General features: G+C 48.3%; 1 protein-coding gene across 1 annotated transcript in view; it reads right to left on the bottom strand.

The window, feature by feature from the left end:
* The window catches only part of LOC104524126 (multiple epidermal growth factor-like domains protein 6), a gene marked incomplete at both ends in the record, with an annotated part of 23838 nt that extends 11044 nt beyond the window's left edge, over nucleotides 1–12794 (bottom strand). The window contains 5 exon segments of the mRNA XM_010166899.1: nucleotides 235–372; nucleotides 2386–2508; nucleotides 2901–3023; nucleotides 3884–4009; nucleotides 12672–12794. Of these exon segments, the coding sequence (XP_010165201.1) occupies nucleotides 235–372; nucleotides 2386–2508; nucleotides 2901–3023; nucleotides 3884–4009; nucleotides 12672–12794 (633 nt within the window).
* Between the last annotated feature and the right edge of the window lie 418 nt (nucleotides 12795–13212).

Below are 13212 nucleotides of genomic sequence, written 5' to 3'. Positions count from 1 at the left end.
GGAAAAACTAACTAGTTCTGAAGTCAACATTTACTGTCCACATAGGTCTTCAGTGGAGGTTTGAGGATGTCTTCAAGCAGAGCAATATCTCATCTCCTCTTACTTTGCATCTATTTCTAGCCTTGGTAACCTGTTTGTAGTGCAGATACACACAGTAGCTAATGTACAGAGATCCTCACCATTACTTGAGATGTGCTTGTAAAAACAAGAGATGTACCTTGTCCCTCGCCTTACCAGTGCATGTCTTCTGGTCCTCTTCAAGCCGATAGCCAAAGTTACAGGTACAGACCGGGCCAGAGCTGGTGTGGTGGCACGTATGGGAGCAGCCACCATTGTTGGCTTCACAGCTGTTCACAATCTCCATTTCTATCCCTGGAAAAGGCACACTGGTTAGGATGCTGCAGTGTGTGCTGCAGATCTGGACACATTGGCTGGTCCATGCTGGCAGTTTCCAGCCAGGCACAGGCACTTTTGTGTGCACAGCCCTGCTGAGAAGTGATCTGCAGTGGGAAAGGATGAAAATAGCTTTGTACAAAGGCCACTGCTGGGCTGGGAAGTGATGTATAAAAATAAACTGATGGATCCCAGGCAATGCACCATGTAGTCTCTTAGGGACAGACTGTGGAGGAGGCTCTGGACAATCTCTGAGATGAACCAGGCTGCAGATAAAACTGCTCCCATTCCTGACAAGCTGCAGGATGTGCTGCCAACCAAAAGTTGGCTCAGTCTTGGTATGTACAGAGCTGTTCTGATGCCAGCTAGAAATGGGAGCAGCAGAATACAGCTAACCATGGAAACATCCAGATGCCTGCAGCTAGAAACGTTAGTTACTGACACGTCAAAAATGGTGGGTGCAAACATCAACAGCAGCCATCTATCTTCATGGCTTGGTGAAGTTTATGTAAATTTCAGTCTAGCTAATTAAGCTTTCTTAAACTAAAAGGAACTTGTACCATGGAGCTTTGACTCAGTTCTGAACCTCTGGAAAGTAATTTCTGCCTTCAAAAACATTTTTGAGTTTTTAGTGGGTTCAGACCCAAGGAAGATGAAAGAAGGGGAGCTTGATGCTTCCCAATGGATCTGTGTGTGTCAAAACCAAAAGCTGTGCCATGGTGGAAGACTCTCTTCCTGATTTCACAACATGAATATAGTCCCTCTGTCTTTCCTTTTCTTATTAATGCAAGAACAACCTGGGGTTTGCATGAAAGAAATGTGTGAGAAGGGGCAGGGAGAAACACTTTTCATACAAGAGGGCAACTTAATTCTATAGTTGGCACCAAAGCAGAGCTATTGTCAATGGTCATGGCAATGAGTCCCAACAACTGGAGGAGCCTTGTCAGAACATGAGTGGGGCTTGTGCTACCACTGGCCCTGCTGTTAAAAGTGACCCTCCAGGGCTGGCACCTCTTACCAGGGGCTTTCCTGGAAAACCAAGACTTGAGCAGCAATAAAACTCAGCTTTTTGTCACCTGTGGCCCAGTTAGCTGAAGCCACAAGGGGTAATCACAGTGCTAGGTGAGGAGGTAGCTAAGATTTATTTGGCATAGACCTGGCTTCTTATCCCAACCCTCTGCAAGCCTTGCTGGCTATCATACATCTTCACCCCAACAGCTGAAGGTAAATGTTTAGTTGCACAAGAACCTCAGCTCTGGGATATTTTTCACAAAATATGCAGTGTGAGATAAACTACGTCCCTAGGAAGAAAGGTGTGTATGTGCTTAGGCTCTTAAACAGCACATCATCAGTCTAGTTCTTCACATTGCTCTCAGCCTGATGTCTTTCAAGACCCACTTATGGTTTGCAAAGCCTTACCCTCATACCCCTGGAAGGCTCCCAGCAGCAGCTGCACAGGTGGAGCACCACAGCTTCCAGTAACACCAGCTGCCAGTGCTGGGACTGCCATGGTGGCTTTCATCTGTAAGGGGGCTGCTAGTGGTTCATGCTGCTAGCTCTGCTTTGGACTATCCCTGCTGACATGTGTTAGCTGGACAAAGACCTATGGACAATCTGGCTCATTCTTGCATAAGAGTGTTTATTTCTTTTCTTGATGAAAGCAGATGTGATCACTTCACTAGCTCAATTCCTTCTTCAGTTACACATCTGCAGCTGACTGAACTCATCCAACAAAGTCCCCAAGAGCAGAACTTGGCCTATTTGCAGCCAAATGGCTCCAAATGAATTGCCTAAACCAGCACAAGTAGTTTCATGGTAACTTTAAAGATCAGACAAAGTTTTTTATCTTGGTGGGAGAGCAAACAGCTCCAAACCTGCTTATGAAATTCTTCAGAAGAGACTGCTATAGCTTGGCCCCACCAATTCACAGAGGACAGTGCACAAACACTTGCCTACAGAAGCAAACCCCCGTCGTGTCCCCACAGTACTCACGATAGCATTGCTTGCCATCTGCTCCCAGCTCGTAGCCTGGGTTACAGGTACACTTAAAGGAGCCACGAGTGTTGAGACACTGGTGTGCACAAATGGCCAGTCCAGTCAGACATTCATTCACATCTGCAAGGGATGATAATCAATAATCAATAGGCAAAGCAGGTTGAGCTATAGACATTCTTTCAAAGGGACAGCTGTTACTATCTTCAAGTTTTTTAGTGGTTTCTTGGACCCTGAGTTCTTCACTGGGGTCCAGACCAACAGAGAAACAGAGTTCAGAGTGACTGTAAAGCTTCCTAGGAAACTGGATCCCATAAAACCTGAGCGTTGGTCCAGACAGCCTGAGCAGAGCTCTTGGACAGACGTCAACTGAGCGCTGTCATGTCACCCCTCTGCACGGCTTGTGCGTCACCCCATTAAATTCACAAACAAGGATAGTTACCGAGAGTCAGCACCACTTCACCCCATGGACACAGTTATTTTTCTCCATGAAAGCTCTGTCACAGGCCACTTACCTTCACAGGCCCTGTTGTCAGGTCCCAGCCGGTAGCCAGGGTGGCACTCGCAGCGGGCTACTCCACCGTGGTTGTGGCACTGGTGCATGCAGCCCCCGTTCCTGTCGGCACAGGGGTTCCTCACTGCAGGTCAAAGCAGAAGAGACAGGTTTATTTCATACTCACCCTATCTCTTATGGGCATCATGCTGGTGGGAGAACAGGGCATCAAGCAGTTATGCCTAACAACAACATCTGCAAGCCATGAAAGAGCATTCTCCAGCAGAGAGAAAATCCCTGCTACTGCTCCGTCCAGGCAGGAGGATTCACACAGTGAGAGATCCTGCAAAAGGCACTAATCTGAGTAAAACCTTTTCTGCACGGGCATGTCCCTCTGCAGAGACGCCAGAGCAAGCACTAGGCAGATCTGCTTCAAGTGCTCCTACCAAGAGGTTTGCTAATCTCTGACCTGCTCCAGGGCATGGACAGATGCTACAAAACCCTCCCAACTGCTGCATTTTTAATACCTGAGTTGTTCCTTTTCCCTTAGCAACTTCACAGCTAAACACTTCCCTCCTCCTACTTCTTGAATGCCAACTGCTATGAATGAAGAGATGAAACTTCTGCTCTACATCCCCTTCAGCTTCTCTCCCTCCTGCAGCCAGGAGCAGCTCAGCCAGAAAGCTGTCTGCAGACAGAGGGAGCAGATCCCAACGTGCTGCTGTTCCTTCACTTTCTCGGAAGTGTGTGCCTTCATATAATTTCATTGTTGTTGGCTGCTCTCCTCCAGCTCTTCCCAGCCTTTCAGAACAAGGTGCAGAATATGTCCATGACAATATAACACGCAGAGTGTTCACTGGAGAGGAACTGCCTGGTCTGATCTATTTGACATCTGAGCAGGCAAGTGGATGCTCTTTGTTCCCCCCAATCCTCAGCTTCCCCCGAAACAAAGGCCAAAGTGAAGCTCTGCCTGCCCAGCCTCCCGTGCGCGCTCAGGGGACTCACCAACGCAGCGTCTGCCGTCTTCCTGCAGCTGGTAATTGTGCCGGCACCGGCACTGGTGCTGTGTCAGCGTCACCTGCACGCAGTCGTGTTCACAGCCACCGTTGTTCAGGGCACACGTGTTCACAGCTACAAGGCAAAGAGACAGAAAACTCATCACAAAAATAACGGCACCAGGATGAGCCTCTTGCACAGGACCAGGGTGAATCACACCGTGTGCTTACACAGAGCACTGCTGATGGGATTTAAAATTGGGGCATATTCAACCTGTGCTCAAGCGAGAAGGTCAAGGCAAACCTTTAAAGTGTGCTAAACACGAGCTGCTTCTGCAGAACTCTGTTCTGTACACGGTGCACGAGAGAGGCCACCCACTGCTGTGGCAGAGAGGGACCTTGGGCAGACCCTCGAGACACGGACACTTTCCTTTAGAGGTAAAACTGGCTCATCAGTGTCAGACAGCAGCTTAAAATCGCTCTTTTCTACGAGAAGAGCTCCCAGCAGCTCTCCTGGGAGATGAGAATGGGACCTGGAGGTCTGGGCTAAGTCCTACAGGACACGATGGGACAACCAGCAGGCTTCCTAACGAGCATCAGCGCTCTCCGAAGGGTGCCTGAGTCAGCGGGCAGGCTGCTCGGGCTGTGCTGTGGCTGAAATTCTCACAACTTTGTTCAAAACCAGTCTCTGCAGGTGCACGGCCACAGCCAGTTCAGCTTCATTACTGCTCAGGGAGAGCTGCACTCAGGCGGATTCAGGTTTTCCTGTAACAAAATAATGTTGAAAACTAAGTCTGAGGCTCCACGCTGTGCAAACAGGCGGTTGCACAGGGCAAGGCCCAGCAGGCACCATCGGTTCTTCTGGGAATAGTTAAGGGAAAATAGTTTAAGATGCATCCTGCACGTCTGCACTTCAATCGGGTTTAACAACCCCCAGCTCAGTGCTTTGACCAGGAGATTTGCTTAGGGATGTGGGTTAGTCATGGTTGAGGGGACTTGTCAGTGTTGGGTTAACGACTGGACTTGATGACCTTACAGATCTTCTCCAGTCATGGAAGCTGGGATGTGTGTGCTGGTCCAGGCCGTGAGTCACGGATGCTGTAACCAGCAGAGCGGCGGAGCCGGAGCGTGCGGAGACACGCTGACGGGAACTGCGATTTCATCCTCGGCGCAGGCGGGACTGGGAACTGAGATTCCCGACTGGTGCTCCTGGCCGTGCCACAGCGTTTCTGTGTGGCCTTGCGCAAGGCACTTTCCTGCCCAAAGGATTTCAAACAGTTGGAAAACAGAAGGTTTTTGCCTAGGCTACGGCAGAAAACAGATCTCATGACCAAACACGTGGACTATCTTCTCTTTACAAGCTTGCTATCATTAATCAGCCTTAGAACAGCCTCTCCTCCCCACTCTGTTCTCATAACCTGGGACTTCCCTGCAGGATAAGCAACACAAGCACGATGGTTAACTGGAGATGTGTGCACCTTGCAACCAGCCTGCTTATTTTTACCAGCTGCCTGGGACCACTCACCTTGCTGTATTCAGGAGAAATTTAAGGTACAAAACAAAGCGGGGAAGGACTTTCTAGAGAGGGATTCACAGACTGTGGTAGATAAGCCATCCTGGGGTAATTACATGCCTCCAAAGTGATTAAAGTCTCCTCTTATAGCATTGCATGTCTCCTGAGTTAGCCTACCTACTGCTTAATCAGTGAGCATCTCAAACAGAGACTGCTCCAAAGGGACTTGTCCCTTATGGGAATTGGGAGATTGGCCTTTCAAGTCTGTTCTTCCTCTTAGGACACACAAATATGTGTAAAACGCACAACACGCTGCACATCAAAGCTGTGTGGGTGCGACACAGTGAAAACCCAGCCGTGGTCTGGGATGGAAACCCAGAGCTGGTTTCCATGAGCAGAATGGCACAATGAGTTGTGGTCTCTCACATTTCTGACCTATTTTTCAAACTCCAGAATAAACTAATGTGCTGACTCTGAAGAATCTTATAAGAAAGCTAAAAATATCTCTAATGAGAAACATCTCTCCACAAACTAACACTTCAGGTAATCACAGTGCCCTCAACTTCCAGAGCCTGGCTAAGCAGGCGAGCCTGGGAAGCATCTGTTAGTAAAAATCTCTGTTTTAAATGAGGTTTGTGAATCCCAAGGGCAGCTGGGCCTGCTAGAGCCCGTGCCCGGGGTGAGCTGAGTGGGTGCACTGCAGGCTGCTCGCTCGTGCCGGCTCTGGACACGCTGGCGTTAGGTGGGCACCCAGCATCACTCTGCCAGCGCCTGCTCCCAGTCTGCAAAAGCAGATTTTCTACAGACAAAGCACTGGAAGTAATTTGATTAAGCTTCTCTTGTCTATTAGTGAAAAACAAATATTTGGCACAGGAGGAAAATAAAAGGCAAAACTGTATTTTTTTTTTTTCCCAGCAAATTGTTCCCCTGTAAAAAAGAGGAAAACTCAGAGCTGAGGAGCTCTGTCACTTTGAACTTCTAAAAACTAACTTCCCATTGTATGCCTCTAATTAACTGAACAACATTTAGGGGAATAAAAGGGAATTAATACAGGCAAAGTATTGCCATACATAGCATATGGCTGGAGCAAGAGCTATCAGTTTATATTAGTTGTGCTGATGTTGTTTCCTTTAATCCATTTGGAAGGAAACAACAGAAATACTCGACGTTCCTGAAAAGTTATGGGTCAGAGTTACAGTACTCAAGCTGTAGCAGAGATGGGTGGTCATTTTAAAATATTCTGATATATTAAAGCATTTAACAACATAAATTCAAAAATACTCATAAATAATGTGCTTGTTGGAGTGTGGGGTTTTTTTTTAAAAAAAAAGAAGTAAAACAATGCTAATGCCTGCCAAAACATTCCTCCTTATGGGAAAAGAACTGGGCCAACGTATGACGAGCCAACACATCTTATGTCTAAAATAACCTCCCAGTATGCAGTTATTTGTATGAATTTGCAGTCTCAATAACTGCCCTCCTTGCATACCTCTAAAACCCAAACTTTTCAGAGTGGAAAAAAAAATAAAGTCCAGGTTCTTCTTTATCATACAAATCCTGTAAAGTGGGCTACAGCAGACCAACTGGATACACCAGCACCAACTGGTGGGTGTGCAAGGACGGGGCTTTGCAATGGCAAAGCCTGTTCCTCGGAAGGCAGAGGAAGCTGCAGACACTGCACACGCACAGCAGCGCTGGCTGCTGCGAGCAGCTTGAGCAGCGTGTGGGCACCAACCAACAAGACTCACGTTCCTGTTCTGGTGGGTCCTCCTTGGCCAAGGGCTTTAAGCACAACCGAGCGCCAGAACCCCTGATGCTGATCTTGGCCGAGGCCATTTGCAGATCGCTAAGAGAGGGTAAGAAGTGAAGCAGTGAGGGCGCAGGGGTCCTGCAGAGCGTTGTCCTTCCCCTTGTGTTTCTTTTAGTAGGGTCTATGTGCCAGGAAATGTCCTCGTCAAGACTCATAACCCCATCTGAGGTGTGCTGACTGCTCGTGCTGCACTACGGTTTGCTGAGATAGGAACTTAATTCAATTGAAGAATTGAGAATAATAAGACAAAACCAATGAAATGTTACAATTATTTTGGGTGTCTTACCATGAAAGTGAGGGCCTTCTAACGCTGGGTCTCCTTAGCTGGCTTCTTGCAGGGTAACAGCCAGTAGACCTCACTGCTGGCCTTGTTTTAATTATTGCTCTTTTTCTTTTTCTTTTTTTCTGTTTACAGAACCACTCTAAAAATATTTCCATTCCCAGATGCTTTTCCTAGCTTAACATTTCTGTGACAACGTTGCCAAACCCAGTGTCATCTCGTACATCACACAGATTTTTGTAATTAAAGCTCAGACAGATTTTCCACAGATGATATTTCATCGTCTGCAAGAGGGAGGTTACTTCCAAGCCCTCTGTCTGAAGGGAGTGCAGCGCTGCTGAGAGATGCTAGCTCCTAGATTCTGACCTGGAAGTGTTGAAGGCCAGGTTGGATGAGGCTTTGAGCAACCTGGTCTAGTGGAAGGTGTCCCTCAACTCAAGCTTCTCCTCTTTCCCACCCGTATCACCTTTCCTGCAGATCCGGGTAACTGGCCCTCAGAAGCAGAGAGCTGACGCTTTACAAGTGACCACGAGCAGCTGTAACTGGAATTGCTCATCACATTCCCTTTGACAGCGTCACACAAAGCCATCAAGTCTGAGAAACAGCTGAGAAACACTTCACTGGACAAAGAAAAAGTCACATTTTCTAAAACACACAAGTTGTCTGTACAGTGCATGCCAATTAAAAACAGCTACAAAGCACACGCAGACCATCACCCTCTGCGCACGCAGTTCAAGTCCACGCAGACCTCTACAGCACTTTCTCTTCACTATATAAATCGCTGCTGTATTTGAGATTGCTTCATTTGAAGTATTCTGAATATAAATAGGGATACCTCATGTAATCCCAAACTGATTTATTCTAACCTCAGCCAATTCCAGAAACATGTTGTGTGTTAATCCAGACCATCTCCCTACTCTGCAGGCCAACAAAAGCAGTTGGCTCAGGCTGAATTCTCTGCCTTGGACTGGAGTTCATCCCTGCGCTGAAACAGTGGAGAAGGACCTGAAGATGTCAGCTTCCTGCCTCCTGCCCATGTGGTTCTGATAAAGAAAGAGGTAATTTCAGGACGTCCAATGACTCTTCTGACTTTCAATAGAAATGTCTGCTTATTTTCTCCCTCCCTTCTGGATTAAAGTCATCAGTGACTTGCTATATTTCAACAACAAAGAGGCAAGAACCTTGCACAGCCGAGCTGCAGATCACCCAAAGCACCAGCAGAGGTTGGGAGCTGCTGTGAGACAGAGCAGGACAGGGAAGGTGACTTTCAGCTGGTTTTTGTGTTCTCCTGCTCCAGAGCCACGGAGCAGTTCCGGGATCACATTAACCCTGGAGAGCCCAGGGCAGGCTCCGGACACCCCGGCTTTCCCACATCATAGCCCCAAGGTGTAAGATTGGCCTTGCCCTTGGCTTTCACCCCACTCCTGCACCACAAGGATCACCACGAGGCGTTTGGAGCTGGTGAGGATGGTGAGGGGCAGACACAGCTCTCGTGGAGGAAGGGACATTGAGGTGTGAGTGCGAGGGGACACCAGGAGCCCGCTGTCATTGACCACCCCTGATTCCCCAGCAATGTCAGAGATGGGATTGAAGAATCCCACTGGATTGGGCACAGAGTTGGGCTCTGCTTATGCTGTCAAAGGTACCAACACCCTCGAAGAAAAACACTTTTAAAGGCAGAATGCTTCTTCCAATCCTACAAAACACAAGTGCTAATGTGAACAGCCATCGACAGGGAACCACAATGAGCTTCACGGGAAATCGCTCTGAGAGGCACCTCAAGAACCTTCTGAAAACCTCTGCAGACCTTCCCTGCACTGTGCCTTGCTGCACCATCTGCAATACCAACCACTAAGCTGCCAACAGCTACCACGGGTGTAAAGCCATCAAGAGAAAGGAGCAACAGATTTTACCTGTTTTCCAATTCTTTCACATCTTCAGGAATAAAATAGGCTTTGATTTCCCACCACAAGCTTGGAATAATAGTCCAGCTGGAGGATGGAAAAGGACCCATCGCCCTGAGCCCACCCCCGGGAGCTGAGCCCCTCGCCCAGTCCCACACGCCCGGGGTTAACGGCCACCAGCCTCCGCGGGGGAACTCTGGAGCCTCCTGCTGCCAGTTAATTGAAGCCTTTGTGGGTTTTGTGGGGATCGGAAAACATTTAAAGAATTAAATTTGTGGTTTTACAGACCTTAACTAGAAACCTCATGGTAATAGTCTTTTTTCTGTCTCCAGGATGCTTCCTGGCCTGCACTGCTGCTCACAGGGCTGTCAGCAGCTTCCAAAGCCCATCCCCGTACCTGACCCTGCTCTAAGCCCCCATCCTGCTCGCAGCCCCAGCTCACAGCACCAGCAGTGACATCCCCTGGCCCTCAGGGCAGAGCAGCTCTGGAGCAGAGGGAGAGTCTCGCTGTCTCCACTCCTCTTTATTCCTAACCTATTCCTTTTATTTAGTGGCATTTTTTTTCTGTGTTAGCAGCACTGAATCTTACCTGCCCGCATGCTGCCTGCACCCCGCAAGCCCTGCCTGGCAACTCAGCAAGAACACTGGCTTAATAAAAACCATGTGATTTCCCAGATCAAGTCAGAGCAAAGCCTGTGACTTTGCAGTGTAAATATTTATGTAGACCGAGCACTAAAGGAAAGAACCACTTGTATAGCTTGTGAAAACACCACAGAGAGCGAGCGCACGCTCAAGGGCTGGGGACCACGCAAAGTGACCCAGGGAGCCACCCAGCTGGACCTCACACCGCTGCCAGGCTGGTGAGCTCACTGCCCGAGCATCATCAATGACCAAGAGAGTGCAACAACCCAACCCAGGGCGAGAACATCCCCTTGGTGGCATCTCCTTGTTGTTATCTCCTCAGTAGCATCCCCATGGTGGCATCCCCATTGTCACCAGCCACGGTGCTCCCCTCGCCTGGGCTCTGCTGTGGGGTGGGCTTGTTCCAAGGGCACAAATATGAGTAATTACACAAATGAGAGTTGTGTGAACTCCAACCCTGTCACACCAGGCTGCTGTGCATGCCACGTGCCACCAGCAGCCATGGGCTCCAGCACCAAGAACCACCATAGAGGACAGAAAGCTGTTTGCCAGGGAACAAGCACCAATTGTGGCACATGGGTCTGTGGGTACAGAGAGAGCAGCCACAAACACCGGCAGAGGAGTTACCTTCAAGTTTGTGCTCTGTTCTCAGCTTTTACAGGAAAAATAAGTTTACTTCCACCCCTCTATGCAACTGGCTTAATAGCTTAGCACAGAGCTATCAGGAAGGTGTGATATAGAGATAGATAAATATATATACACACACACATGCACATTTTTGTCACAAAAGTGTAAAGAACAAAAGCCACCAGCCCTGAAGTGAGAAAACCAGATTTTTAGGTCTGCTCTGTTGTTATTTTAGAACCAGTATGGGACACAGCAAGAGCTCTCACTCGCCCTGCCTGGTCTGCATCTACTTTCCTGTGCGCTTTGTGGCTCACAGGGGTCCAGGCACCGCTGAACTCACAGCAGATCCTGCCAGCTCCGCTCCCCAGAGCTCCCAGAAACTGCCCGAGTTTCTCCTGTGGTAGATCAGGTTTCATGAACAGAGACCCCTTCTCTGGTTTTGGCAGATGAATTCCAACACCGTGCACGTTATGGCAAAGACTCGCTCCCAAGTTTAATGCAAAGCAGGCTGGCATTGCTCAGTGTGAGCAGCGTGGAGCAGGGCAGCCCTCCTGCATCCCAGCAGATCCCTGCACACCACAGCCACACCACCAGGTAATCCTGGGCAAGGAAAACAAAGGATGGAAATGGCTTTTAAACAAGAGATTCCTCCCTATACAGATCCCTTTTATACTTTCTCTGGAAATTGTTTCACCTTCTGGGGCTGACCCTGCTGAGAACACCAGAGCTTCCCCTCGGCTGGAGCATGTTTTATTCTCTGAGGCAGAATCATTCTATACCACACAAAAGAAAACCAAACCCAGAACTCCACACTATAAAGCCAGTTTTTGCTGACAGACCACATACACACTTACAGGCAAACAGAAGCAGTGCACAGCCACGAGCACAAGTTCACGTGTCAGAGCTAGAGCAGGGCTGGGACTTTGGGCTTTTTTCTTAATTTAAAACCCTTTTGCTTGTGGATTTTTCGAGCAGCACTCGGTGAACTTGCACCTCAAGCACAGGTCTCACTGCTCTTGTTGGAGAATCCTCACACGGTGGGGGAAGCTGTGGACAAGATGTGCAGTTTGTGCTGCTCTGGGTATGCTGGGTACCATGTCCTTAGATGGTTTTTCTTCTGCTCATGTCACCATTCCCAAGTGGTACACACAGGCTCACACAGTCATTTTTAGAAAACTTTGGAACGTGACTATATTCTGAGAGAAACCAGCAAATGGCCTTTGAAATACCATCACCCAGGAATTCTTTCCACTTGTATGAAAATATCCCTCAAAAAATGGAAAAATGTGTCAAATAAAGCTGTGAGGGAGAAGTGGTTTAATAAAAGCAGCAGCAGATGCTGGAAGGCAGACTCCAAGCTCCAACCCAGTGTCTCTCAGCCTCTAGTTTGGGGCAGGCAAACAACAATATTTCAAGAAACTGGCTCAGAAATCAACTGCCAGCCAGACCTGGCATCTGAATTGTCATGTCTGGACAGGCACCATCCAAGCAGACACACGACCAACACCCCAGGGCAGAGGGTTTTGAAATTATTATAGCCACAGTTCCACACAGTCACACCCAGTGCCAACCATGTGGCCTAGGGAAATAGTTGAAGTACAAATGAAGACTGACTCGAACATAGTTCATAACCTAGTTTATATATTTGTTCTGAAAATGCCACCTCTGATACACTTGGTATCAAAAGCACAAGCACCAAAGCACTGGAAGTTGCTTCTCCTGAACCAGAATAATCTAAGGAACAGCAAAGGAGTCTAAACTTGCTGTGTCCGCACCAAAGAACAGCAAATGTCACAAACCCAGTAATAAAAACACATCAGGGAACACAACCAGGATCCTGAGAAACAAAGGAACAGGCAATCCATCCCTGTCATCTCAAGGTGATGGGACAGATGGCACAGAGGAGGGACGTGAGTGGGGAAAGCCAACACAGGCGTTTTGTGTGCACTGCCCGGCATGTGCCGGTACGAAACAGACTATGAAGAATTGGAGAATCTCAAGAAATTGAAACCTGTGACTTACCAATGCAGGTCCTGCCATCTGTGTGCAGGCGAAAGCCTGGCTTGCACTCACAGTAATAAGATCCAAGGGTGTTCACACATCTGTGCTGGCAGCCCCCGTTGTGGACCTGGCACTCATCGACATCTGCAAAAGAAAAGGGAAGAAAAGTTCAGAGGAGTGGGCACGGCAGGGTCTGAAGTCAGGATTATTGATCTTCTGTTGACTGACTCCAGTTTTGAGGAGCAAATGCGGCAGGAACAAGATTGCCATTTCATTACGTTTAATCAGCCAAGCCATTTAAGAAATTTGAAGGACAAGCATGCAATCAGGGGGGGAAAAAAAAAGCATCTTGTCAATCAGCATAAACCATCCTTCATGTCGCTCACCTCACAGCGGTCACTTTTCCCATTTGCTCTACGATTATGGATTTATTAAAATTTTACACTTCCTAACACTTTATGTACTGAAAATAGGCTGGGCCAGTCCGTTTGTTACTTCCATACCCACATGAACGGTGAGAGCAACCACCAAACGCCCCAGACCGGGGCGAGGGGAGCGACAC

The sequence above is a fragment of the Antrostomus carolinensis genome, unplaced genomic scaffold, assembly GCF_000700745.2.
Source record: "Antrostomus carolinensis isolate BGI_N321 unplaced genomic scaffold, ASM70074v2 scaffold34564, whole genome shotgun sequence".
Classification (NCBI taxonomy): Eukaryota; Metazoa; Chordata; class Aves; order Caprimulgiformes; family Caprimulgidae; genus Antrostomus; species Antrostomus carolinensis.
The sequence above is the reverse complement of the archived record's forward strand: the minus strand, read 5'-3'. Positions and strand labels throughout refer to the sequence as shown.